The 13,028-nt window shown below is 48.6% G+C and overlaps 1 protein-coding gene across 5 annotated transcripts in view; it reads left to right on the top strand.

Moving 5' to 3' along the window:
* rasal2 (RAS protein activator like 2) overlaps positions 1–13,028 on the top strand; it is a 53,274-nt gene that overhangs the window by 25,845 nt on the left and 14,401 nt on the right. For 3 of the 5 annotated variants that reach the window (XM_079750957.1, XM_079750955.1, XM_079750958.1), the window contains 6 exons: positions 1,493–1,599; positions 3,944–4,056; positions 8,465–8,618; positions 9,295–9,393; positions 10,335–10,889; positions 11,482–11,626. In XM_079750957.1, the coding sequence (XP_079607083.1) occupies positions 1,493–1,599; positions 3,944–4,056; positions 8,465–8,618; positions 9,295–9,393; positions 10,335–10,889; positions 11,482–11,626 (1,173 nt within the window). The remainder of the gene's footprint in view (positions 1–1,492; positions 1,600–3,943; positions 4,057–8,464; positions 8,619–9,294; positions 9,394–10,334; positions 10,890–11,481; positions 11,627–13,028) is intronic. The other 2 variants (XM_079750956.1, XM_079750959.1) reach the window with 1 other exon arrangement.

Raw genomic sequence — 13,028 nt, 5'->3', positions numbered from 1 at the left:
ACCGGAGGAGGAGGAGGAGGAATGTTCGGATCCACCCTCCCAGCCCAGACATCCCAGCTCTTCCCTCGGCTCCAAGGAAGAACCGGCTGGCTAAATTTAGAGCCCTTGATCGATACGGCCCTGGAGCCGAGCCCAGACACGAACACTTATCCTGGACCAGAACCAGAGCCAGTAGAACCACAACCAGTGGAGCCAGAGCCGGCACATGAACCACAACACTGGGCAGGAAGAAGTCCAGCTAGAGAGGCCCAGCCAGCACTTAGACTGGATATAAAAAATGGAAAAACGTTCACCAATCAATACTACTTGCCTTCCATCTGGGTGCCTGTGTACAGCCTGGTTTCCTGGATTCTATCGCACCACTCGCACAAAGCCCACTGTTGTATATAATGCCTCCCCCCCCCAAACCGGGCTTTGGAGGACTGGGTTTGCTAATGATGGTGTGGCTGTTTGGGGCTCTCATCTGTCTGTTCAGCCCCCCCCCCCCCCCCCCCCCCCCCCCCCGTTCCTTACCTGTCAAGGGGACTGCAGAGGTCATATTGATTGAGTTGCCAGCCGATAGATTGTCTTGCTCAGGGGCCCCACGACTGGGGTGGGGGTGGGGGATGGGTTCGGGCCGGGCGTCTGGGCTACACAGATGACCTTGACACACTTAGCCGTGGTCTCCTGACAGGAAAGGCAGAAATAGCAGCAGGGAGGATCCATGTGGAGTGTTGTTTTACGTTCTACATCGGCTAAACGGCAGCTACTAGCGCCAGATAGCGGCAGCAACTACACAACAGCTAGCGGGCAAACATCTGCTAATGGTGCTACTTAAACTTAAGATTCACATTCCCTAACCGCTAGCTGAGCATCTGCTAATTGTGCTGCCTAAATTGAATTGCACAATAGCTAACAGACCCTGCAAAGCACCAGCTAACTACTATTAAACAACATCCGCTAATATCACAGGCTAACAGCTACACACCAGCTAACAGCTCCATCTTGACTCACAGAATCATCTAAACACCAGCTGCACTTAAGCTAAACCTGCTAAAAACACCAGCTAAACACCAGACAGGCTTGTGCTAAAGGCCTGCTAGATTTGTGTTAACATCACCAGCACAATGTTAGTTAATTATCACAATATATTTTTCGATAATATAATTTTTTTGCCTTACGGCAAGGAATGAAAAATCACAACGAGACCTGTACTAGTAATAGCAGTTAGGCTAACTGAGGGCTAACCATATCGTAAGCACACCATATCCACTGCGGCCCAACAGAAGATATCTCCACCATGGGCCCACGCTCCTACTGATCAGCAACATCATCTGCCTGTCAGTCCGCCTGTCTCTGTCTGTCCGTCTGTATATCAGCCTGTCGATCTGTCTGTCTGTCTGCCTCTTCTTCACCTCACCAATGTTAAAAGGCTTATTCATTCCTTGCAGACCTTATTATAAATGACAAGTGTTCTCTCTCTCCCGCTCCCTCTCTCTTCCTCTCTCTCAAGAAGTTTCTTCGGAGCGTTCTCCGAGACGGAGGAGTATCTCCGGCTTGGGGGGTTCAGAGAAGAGTGTTGCCGTTGACAACCCCAATTCATCCCCCTTCAAAGTACCAGTGAGTATCCACCAGTTCAAACACCAGCACAACTACCATAGCAGTTTGTTTACCTAAACGACATCAGCACTACAATATCTGTACCAGAACCAACACCAGCTCTTTTACCAGTTCCACCACTACAATGGTTGTACAACGACATTACTAATACAAGAAACATACCAGCACCAACAAAACTACCATACCAGTGAGTTAACCAGTATCACCGGTACAATGACCATACCAGCACCCACACCAAACCAGTACCAACATGATATCAATGAAACATAGTCATCAATGAGGGTGACGGTCTCTCACTTCGCTCTGCGTTGGACTTTTTTTTAGTCTTGTTTGGCTACGGTATATCTCCGATACGTAGGAATCAACATTCAGAACCTGACTCTGCTGGGGTTTTATGCTAAACGGCCCGCAATAGGGATGGAGAGACACCCACGTTTATAGAGACGTAGGGAGAGGGACCAGAACATTTTTCAATTGACTGCCTGCTGGTATTGAACCGGCGTCTCTGCGACTACGTGTTTAGCGTTTTATCGGGTTATGCCAGCGGGTCGGCCCGATTGGGTCTGTGTCTCTAGAAGCTTCTGGAGACGCTTGATTCAGTATGTCTGGTGCTGCAGTTACAGTTGAAATTCAATCATAGGAGCATGAACACGCACTCAGACACGCAGACACAGCCAGATACACACACACACAGAGCAAGACACACACATAGCCAGACACACAAACACACACAGCCAGACACATACACACAAAGCCAGACACACACACATCCAGACACATACACACATAGACAGATACACACACACACACCCCCATACACTCACAGAGTCAGACACACACACACACACACACAGCCAGACAAGCACACACACGCAGCCAGCCAGCCAGACACACACACTGCACTCCCATCATGCAACCATAAGATAGATTACCATTTTAGGGTTATCTACCACTTTCTATCTAGAAACCAGCCTCATCACTCACACAAGACCACGCAAAACCAATCTCACTGCAGGTCATACTGGTAGAATACACTCTACATTAACATAATGGCACAGTCAGTACATACTGACGCTCACACACACAGATGCACTAACACACGTACGCACGAACAGGGACAACACCTCTGGCAGACTAATAAAGTATCTCAGTGCTAACTGAGTGCGGTATAACTATCATAGTTCTAGCATAATACCACAGTACTAACAAACGTAGTAAATAATGCTAACATAGTACTGCAATAGTATCCCAGTACCCCCATACTACTAGTACTAACTTAATACTGCCATAATACTACAGTACTCACATAGTACTACCATAATACTACAGTACTACCAGTGTACCACAGTACCACCATAATACTACAGTACTACCATTTGACCATAGTATTACCATAATACCACAATAATACTAATATTAACAGCTCTACCGTACAGACTGACACACACACACACACCACAGGGACAACAGTAGCTCCAGTGTGAGTCATAACGGTAATTATTCTGGTTCACCTAGGTAAAACAATAAAGTTACACACACACACACACACACACCCACCCATCCCCAGATGTATCGTGCTCTACTTTATAACAATGGCCTAGTTGTTCGAAAATGGTCTGTCTGTCAGGCAGAGACAGACTGTTTTTCTCTCTCTCGTTGGGTCTGTCTGCTTGCCTGTATGTTTGTACTACAAGGTGTAATGTTATACATGGAGTACTATCTAGGGTAGTATTAATAGTTACACAGTAGGTTTTGTGCTTATAATTCATGTTATTTATAGATCACTTTTCATCCTCCTCAAAGACATTTGACAAAGTGGTTCGAAAGTCACAGTGAAACATTCTAGAAGCATACAATTTACCAGTCAGAATCAGAGATGGGGACAAAGAGCTGATGCTGGTCCTCTTCCTCCCCCTCACCCCTCTTCTCCTCCTCCCCCCCTCACCCCTCTTCTCCTCCTCCTCCCCCCCCTCACCCCTCTTCTCCTCCTCCCCCTGACCCCTCTTCTCCTCCTCCCTCCCTGACCCCTCTTCTCCTCCTCCCCCCCTCACCCCTCTTCTCCTCCTCCCCCCCACCCCTCTTCTCCTCCTCCTCCCCCCCTCACCCCTCTTCTCCTCCTCCTCCCCCCCCTCACCCCTCTTCTCCTCCCTCCCTGACCCCTCTTCTCCTCCCCCCCCACCCCTCTTCTCCTCCTCCCCCCCTGACCCCTCTTCTTCTCCTCCTCCCCCCCTCACCCCTCTTCTCCTCCTCCCCCCCTCACCCCTTTTCATCCCCCTCTTCCACCTCATCCCTCTTCCTCCCCGCTCTTCTTGGCTGCCCCCCCACCTCCTTCCTCCTCCTCCAGGGTTTCTTCAGTAAACGTCTGAAGGGCTCGATCAAGAGGACCCGGAGCCAGACCAAACTGGACCGCAACACCAGCTTCAGACTCCCGTCGCTGAGACCCGCTGAGCCGGACAGGTACCCCAACACACACCTGGTACAAGCCAGACACACATCCAGTACACACCCGATACCTGTCTCCATTATCTTCCATGCCGAAATTGGAGAGACAACATTTCAGATATTCCATCTGACCTGCAATCGTATCATCCCAACCTTCCCTGAAACACATTTCGGTCTATGAGATTGTATCAACAAGGATGAGCTGGAAAATAACAAGGTAACATTCTAACCAATCATAACCCAGCTGGCTGCAGGAAGTGCTCCAGCTCTTATCCAATCAAGTCCATGGCTCCTTTTCTCAGGGCCCGCCCCTAAACATGAAATGGTTTCGGGATGCTGTGCCGCCTCTTCGTTAACGAAGCTCGTTTGTGTCCCTGCTGTAATCACACTTTTCCTATCAGATCCATATTTGGCAGCAAAGGCACTATTGGATGTCAATTAAGCTGATGAGTAAGGGCGAGAGAGCTAAAGAAAGACTAAAGAGAGAATGAGAGAGATAATTGTAAAGAAAGCCTGGGAGAGGGAGGAGGAGAAAAGCAGGAGAGATAATGGGCAAGAAATGGAGAGAGGATCTTGTTGTAATTAGAAAGCTTCTTGTTTGGTGACTGGTGCGTCACTGTAGAGGATGGTGAGGTTTAATTTCCTGCACCACTTCCAGTTCGTAAGCTGATGACGAAGGAAGCAGCTCCTGGTTCGCCATCGCTGATCGGAAGCCAGGATGTTATTACCTCTCAATAGCAGGAGCACTTGGCTCAATCAGCCACAAACAAACCGGGCTTGATCTTGTGCGGAAGTTACTATTTAGACTCTCGAACCTAACCAAAATGTTCTGGATCCGAACCCCAAGTTGCTGTGGATATAACCATTAAATGATTGTCAAATCGAAGAACCCAGGACTAACTTGGTGAAAACGGTTTTATGAATGAAGGGATAAATAAATCAACATTATGTTTACATATTAGTTTAGCGACAATCACAACCCAGAGTGCTTCTGTCCTGAAACTACAACCCAGGCTTCTTTGTCTCTGTGGCACCCCTGCCAGTGTTCATCTTTTACAGGCATGACTGCGGTCATCTCAGGGCAGGTTGGTGGGTGGGGCATTCTGGGAAAGGAAGTTTTATGATGTGACGGCAGATAATTGTAGAAACAGCAGAGCTAGATCATCCCTGGCACATGGTCCTGTTTACTCTAGAGGTGTGTGTGTGTGTGTGTGTGTGTGTGTGTGTGTGTGTGTGTGTGTGTGTGTGTGTGATTGTGTGTGTTCGTGTCACATACAAAGACAGAAAGGTAGAAAGAGAGCATGTCAGATGGATGGATAATGCTCTCTGGTAGCTGCTATCTAAGGTCTCCCTCTGTTTCTCTCCCTCTCTCTCTCTCTACCTCTCTCTTGCTCTCTCTCTCTCCGTCTGCGCGTCAGTGTGGGTTTGAGTCTCCATCTCTCTTTGAGTGTGTGTCTCTCTGATGTGGGAGTCTCTCTCTCTGAGTGATTGCGTGCTGCAGCAGTGTGTGTGTAGCAGCAGTGTGTGATGGAGGCTACTTCCTCTCTGCTGAGAAGGGCTCGCAACGCCCAGCTGTCCCTCAGGTAGGACCCCCTGTGTCTGTCGGAAGTTGGTAGTTGGGAGTGTGATAGTTGGGAGTACGATAGTGACATCAGTGAGTGTTTCTGTGCAGCACCAGTAGCTTGGTGCTGGAGGGGACGCCGGGGGTTATGTTTGGTCAGAACCGGGCCGACTGCTGCTGAGATCAGTTCCTGGTTCTCTTGGTGTTGTTGGGTTCGGGGCTGGGGTCAGTACTGTTGGAGCTTGGTCAGCCGAGAGTCTGTGAGAGTTGGTACCGCTGGTTCTGCTTAGTGAGCTGCAGCATGTTGTATTGAGTTAGAGGTTCAGGTGACACGGACATAGTTCTGTGTGTGGGTGTGGGTGTTGTTAGTGTGTTTGTGTGTGTGTGTGTGTGTGTGCGCGTGTGTGTGTGTCTCAGTAGCATAAGAAGTGCGTCCTTCTCTTCCCAGCAGAACAGATCAGGTTTCTGTCTTAATGCAGCCGGACACACCGGACCGGACCTAGCAGCCCCCCCTCCCTCCCCCCAGATCACGGTGGTCGGATCGGTAGATGTAGCGCCATGACAGCCACACATCAACAACAGTAGCTGATGACCTGGATGGATTGATGACAGAGGGATAGATAGCTAAAGTTAAATAGATAGCTAAAGATAGATAGATCGATGGATGGCTACCTTAATATGAGAGAGAGCGAGAGAGCCACACAGAGGGACAGAGCGACAGACACACAGAGACAGACACACAGACACAAACAGAGAGATGATTGGATAGATAGACAATTGGATAGATAATTGGGTAGATGGATAAATGGATGGATGGAGGTATATATTGCGCTTCTAAACGCGTGTGTTCTCCTGAGTCCAGCTAGTTTTTGAGGGTTTGTGTCTGTAGTGATCTGGACTAGGGACACAGGAGGTCCTGTATACAGGGCTCTCTCCATAATTATCGCTGCTAGCAGAGACAAGGTTGCAGGACACAGAGGGGCGGGGTTAGCTTAAACCCCGCCTCCCCTCGCCACAGCAGCGTCAGGCGGAGCAGGAAGTTCATACATCAAAGGAGGTATGCAGAGAATACAGCAGAAGCCTGTGTGTGTGTCTGTGTGTGTGTCTGTGTGTGTTGCTCTGACACACTAATCCCGTATTATATAATCCAGATATGATGCTACCGACTGATCACACACACAGACACATCTGCCACAGAGGAATTCCATGGAATTTAAGAGGTTTCATGTTCCTCCAGCAAATTAAAAAAATAAGCTTTAGTTTGGTGTGTGTGTTTGTGTGGTCTAGCACACTTGGTGTGCTAGACCACACAAGTGTGCTAGACCCCAAGTGTAATAACATCAAACCAGCCCACCATCGCCAGGTATTTCAAGGTATGCACAGTGCGTAGTGAGACTCCAGAACACACACACGCACACATATTATATTATATTATCACACACACATTCCTATGCAAATCCCAGACACAACTTCATGCACACATTTACACACTTCCAGACACACAAATAGCCCATGACAGAAACAGGTTAGTTATTGGTTCCATTTGATTTGGTGGTTTGGTTGTTGTTCGTTGACTAAGTTTTAACTTAGTCAACTTTTTTCTACAGCTACGTAAGCATCGTGACCTCATAAAAGCCCGACACAGTTTAGCCTGCTATAAATCCAGGGAAAGAGAAGAATGCAACACAATGAACAAAGAGCAACAATGTATGATGCCCCAGAAGGAGTCAAACCCTTGTGCAACATTTTCATCAATAAACAAAGCTTTCGCCGTTTCCCAGAAATACCTTGCGAGTACTGTGTTTGTTTGTAATTATCCCCCTGTCGCACGGAAGTGACGATTCTGTCGTCCAATCAACGAACGGCGCGTGTAGCTTGAACTTGTTGGCACCCTCGGTACCCCAACAGAGTAGTAGTGCGAGGCGAGTTCGGCTCATTACGGCTCAGTCCGGACCCCGGCCACTTTTGGCAGTGGAAACGCGAACGGTGCCGCACCTTTGCATACCGAACCGACGCGCACCGCCGTGGAAACGCGCCATTAGTTGATGTCAGTTTAGTTGCATTGGGTTGATGAAGTTGGTTCGGTTTTGTTCAGTTGTCTAAGCTAGTTTGAATCAGTCTAGTTAGTTTGACCTCGGTGCCTAGTTTATGTGACATCACAAGCAGATAAGGCAGTGGTTATCGCTGGCTCATCCCAACACTTCCATAGTTCCCATCATGACAACACAGCAGGACCAGTACAGAGTTGTCGTTCCCAGGTGTGCTCAGTCTTAGTCCAGCCTCGGTAGTCAGGTGAAGATCCCCAGGTGTGCTTCACCTGCACGTCACATCCCCTAGCATCTGTTTCCCAGCTGGGTCGATCCCCATGGAAACCACTCCCGCGGGCCCGCGTGATTGGCCTGCCGATGGGCTTGTTTACTGGAGGAGCGGTGGTGGAGGCAGCAGAGGAGAGCAGGAGGTTGAGACACCGGGTCCTGCTGGAGGCTCTGAGAGGGGTCCTGACAGAGCACCGTGGGAGGTGGGAGACGTGGTCTCCCAGTGGCACCAGCAGGAGGAGGTTGCCGTGGGATACGCTGTGATGCTCTGGGGAGCGTCGTACTCCTGGCTCTGCACTTGTTTTTCGTAGGTATTGCTGCCCTCTCTTGCTTCTGACCACTAAAGTGGAGTTGTCGAGTTTTGTTGGGTGACACTTTTTTTCTTAGCCTCTCACCTCGTCACTCCTCACTGCTACTCTCGACTCTTCTTGGCTTCCTCTCCTCCCGCCTTCCTCCAGTGGTGTCGACCTGCGCCTGCCTCTGGCCTGGTACTACGTTGTGGTGTAAGCCTGGTTCTAACCCGCGGTGATGTGGTCTGGTGTTGCAGGTCGCGGGCACTGCCCAAACTGAAGGAGACCTCGTCCCATGAGTCTCTGCTGAGCCCTGGGAGTGCAGTAGAGGCCCTGGATCTGGCCATGGAGGACCACGTGTACATCAAACCCCTGCACAGCAGCATCCTGGGACAGGAGTTCTGCTTCGAGGTACGGCTCTGTTTGCTGGCCCTGCTGGACCTTCGTTTTGGTCTCGTTTCCTTCGAGTTTCTTTTTTATTTGTCATGAGGACAATGTACAAAAGGCATTAACCCCAAAGCACACAGTGGATTTGCAATGCAAACAACAACTATAATCCTTTTGTATCCATGGAGCAAAGCACACAGAGCGTGAATGTAGTTCGGCGTTGATTTTCTGCTCGCTTCAAAAGCTGACTTTCCATTGGCGGTCCCAGGGCAGGTACATAATGGGACGCTACCTCACCTGCGTACCTCACTCGTTAGTCTGGCACGCGCGTGACCACAGGCGTTCTCTAGCTGAAGGGCGATCGCATCTGGAGAATAAACATCTCAATGGTTGGGTTCTGTGTGGTGAAATATGTAGAATCACAGGTATATTATATGTATTATTTTTATTTAACCTCTGGCTGGTCTCATAGAGCTTTTTCACCTGAAGAGCTCGGATGGCTGCAAAAACGTACAAACTGATTAATTAGATATGATGTTATTATAGAACTAAAAGCTACTCGACCTTGACTTGATAACCAGAAGGGATGTATTCAAGGGTGTATGTGTACCATCAGCAGCCAGGTGTATGTGGTTTGTGAGCTGCAGGTTAATTGCACAGTAAATTATAACACTAACATTCACATGTTCCTGGGTGACAGGTGACCTACTCTGGAGGAACCAAGTGTTTCAGCTGCACATCCATGTCTGAGAGGGACAAATGGATGGAGAACCTGAGGAGAACCATCCAGCCCAACAAGGTAGGAGATGTCTCGAAAACAAGGTGATATCGTCTGCATACAGTGCAACAATACAGCATGAGTCGTTGCAATGAAACCGTCCTCCATTTGGAACAATTCAGAATGCTAATAAAGCTAGAATACTGATATACAAACAGACCCCCTTTGTCAATAGGAGCTGAAGTAGTTTTTACTTGATCAAGGATGAGATAGATGTTGAGTATTAGGAAGATGACATCTGTAAAAACAAAACTTAATCAATTCATTTTGCAAAGAAAATCAAATCAAAACATCTCCCTTCACACAGAGAACAGACATTTTGAACTTGTATAATTTAGTTAATAGTATCACAAGAACAGAATGGAATAAGAGAAATGGAACTTATTCGATTAGTATTTCACTTTACGATCTAACCATGCTTCTTTTTTTCTTTCTATTTTTATTTGGTCCTTTATGGACAGCACAGGGCAGTGGGTGAGCAAGAACGACATGTTAACATAGGACCGTCGCAACGGCCTACCATCGTAGGCCGTTGCAATGCATAGATGTATATACTGACTAGATATCACATTCGGCTTCTAAGCATGCGTCAGCATGCCGCCGTCTTGCTACGAGGTAACCACCCACTTGAATGAATGGACGTCGATGGGACAGAGGTCCTTTCACACTAAAAATCACTCTAAATCGCCTTATTTTTAAGCGATGTTCGTTCATTCAGGTGGGTGGTTAACCCACGGCAAGATGGCGGCCGCATTGACGCATACTTTCCACTGACCAGCGCAACTTAGGCGATATCTAGTCAGTATATATATCTATGGGTACTAGCATAGGGCCGCCGCAACATCATAACTTCCTAGGTACTGTGCATGTTAACATAGGACCGCCGTGGCGTGTGACCCCCTAGAATGACCCTGTGAGTGAGATCGTCATTTTAAGCGTTCTGGCGATTTTCCGGCCGACAGGACAACTGCCGGCGCGTGGAGAACCTGCTGCGCCTGTGGATCATCGAGGCCAAGGACCTCCCGGCCAAGAAGAAGTACTTCTGCGAGCTGTGTCTGGACGACACGCTGTACGCCCGCACCACCAGCAAGATGCGCCACGACAGCCTGTTCTGGGGCGAGCACTTCGACTTCTCCAGCCTGCCGCCCGTGCACAGCCTCACCGTGCACATCTACCGCGACGTAGACAAGAAGAAGAAGAAGGAGAAAAACAACTACGTGGGGCTTGTCAACATCCCCGTCTCCACGGTGACGGGCCGGCAGTTCGTGGAGAAGTGGTACCCGGTGAGCACGCCCACCACCAGCAAGGCCAAGGGAGGCGGCCCGTCCATCCGCATCAAGTCGCGCTACCAGAGCATCAGCATTCTGCCCATGGAGCAGTACAAGGAGTTTGCAGAGTTCATCACCAACAACTACGGCATGATGTGCTCCGTGCTGGAGCCCGTCATCAGCGTGCGCAACAAGGAGGAGATGGCCTGCGCCCTGGTGCACATCCTGCAGAGCACCGGCCGTGCCAAGGTAACTAGCATGGTGTGACTGTTGAGCACAGTAGGATGTACACCATGAGGCTACATAGGACTAGCATGGTGTGACTGTTGAGCACAGTAGGACGTACACCATGAGGCTACATAGGGCTAGCATGGTGTGACTGTTGAGCACAGTAGGACATACACCATGAGGCTACATAGGGCTAGCATGGTGTTAATGTGTAGAGTGGTATAATGTTACCCTTGTATAAGCTACCTAGAGCTAGCACAGTGTCGTATAGCAAGCACCTAGTACTAGCATAGTGTTAGTATGTAGCATAGTAAACTAGCATAGTATAAATTACTGTACTTTACCAAGTACTTAATTATATAAATTTTTTGCTGCACACTTATACAATCTTTTACAACTTGCCATGGTGAATGTGGTAAAGGCGTCCGGCTCTTAAGAGAAAGTATTCAGTTAAACTTAGTAAGAGGATGCCTTCTGAGTTTCACTGAATACTTTTACTCTTGAGTAACTCCTTTACAACATTCAGCAGTATGCTTCCACCAGTCAGCGCTGTGTGCACCTCGCTGGTGGTCTTCCGGGTAGTGAGCTCCCTGTGGTTCCCTTGTGTGCGCAGGACTTCCTGACGGACCTTGTGATGTCGGAGGTGGACCGCTGTGCGGACCACGACGTGCTGATCTTCAGGGAGAACACGCTGGCCACCAAGGCCATTGAGGAATACCTGAAGCTGGTGGGGCAGAAGTACCTGCACGACGCATTGGGTGAGCAGAGCCAAGACAATGAGCACGATGGCGTCGGCATAGAACCTGATAAAGTCCTCTTCCTATTGGCTGGTGACAAGTACCGATCCGACAGACCATTTTTTTTTTCCTTAAACTAAATATCTTAATATTAGGCTATCCCCTTTCCGAACTTTTTAGAGACGTTGAGATGGAGAGTGATAGCTATGCCTTTTTATTTTATGACATGTCATAAGCATAATCATTAACTATATTTCAGCTGAAAAGCAGGTTTGATTGAGCAATTTAAGAAAGGTTGTGTGAGAGGGATGCAAAGACTCCGACAGCCAACGATACCCGATACAGCATTTGGGGCCAGTTTCTGTCCCCGGTCCCCAGTATGGACTGGCTGCATCCCCACCTGATACTGCATCGATTTCCACGGAGAGAGAACCACCCGAGTCTGAACTCTCTGATCGATGAGGGGGATATTTATTATGATGTCATTCTATCGTCTCCCAGAGGGCACCACTATTGGTTGTATCAGAGGGAACACAACGTGAAGAGAAGACTCGTAGCGCCAATCAAAGTGATCGATTGATCGGTTTGGCAGCGGATGATGTCACAATTTCCTGTCGGAGCGTTTAAGAGGATGTTGAGAGGGTTGGTTTTGGAAGTCGGTTTTTGTTAGAGCCATGTTTTAGTCTTGGTCCTTGCATCCATCCATGATCCTTATATCCCTGAGACTTGATTTGGGTTGGATTGGATCAGATTTGATTAAGATTACGTTGTCATTCGGTTTACATTTATATTTGGATTGAATTTGGTCAGGATTGGGATAAGGATTTGGATGTGGACTGCTGAGCAGTTGGTCCACTTTGCTGCTGCTAGAAGCCCCTTTCAGATGTGGAGATACTTAAGTAACGGCTCTGGGTCAGTGGCGTGAGGAGAGTGGGAAAGACTGGAGACGGTTTGAGCCTCGTCAGTTTCTCTGAGCCCCCAGACGGAGTGCACATCTGTACGCTTCCACATTCAGACATGAAGGGCCCGTCACCAGGCGTTGACAGATGTACCGTCTTCAAAGAAGTTTGTGTGTGTGTGTGTGTGTGTGTGTGTGTGTGTGTGTGTGTGTGTGTGTGTGTGTGTGTGTGTGTGTGTGTGTGTGTGTGTGTGTGTGTGTGTGTGTGTGTGTGAAGGACTAAAAATAACTGATGTTAATGAAAAAAGGACTCAGGCAGAGTGTGGTACCTGTTTCTGGAAGGACAGATAGATTAGTTTACTGTTGTTTTCTGTCTGTCTGTACATACCCTGCCTGCCTTCATCAAGGTGTCTGTCTCTTACCCGTCTCTCTCTCTCCCTCTCTCTAGGAGAGTTCATCAACGTGTCTGTCTCTTACCTGTCTCCCTCTCTCCCTCTCACTAGGAGAGTTCATCAAGGTGTCTGT

The sequence above is a fragment of the Pollachius pollachius genome (genome assembly GCF_949987615.1).
Source record: "Pollachius pollachius genome assembly, chromosome: 14".
NCBI lineage: Eukaryota > Metazoa > Chordata > Actinopteri > Gadiformes > Gadidae > Pollachius > Pollachius pollachius.
The sequence above is the reverse complement of the archived record's forward strand: the minus strand, read 5'-3'. Positions and strand labels throughout refer to the sequence as shown.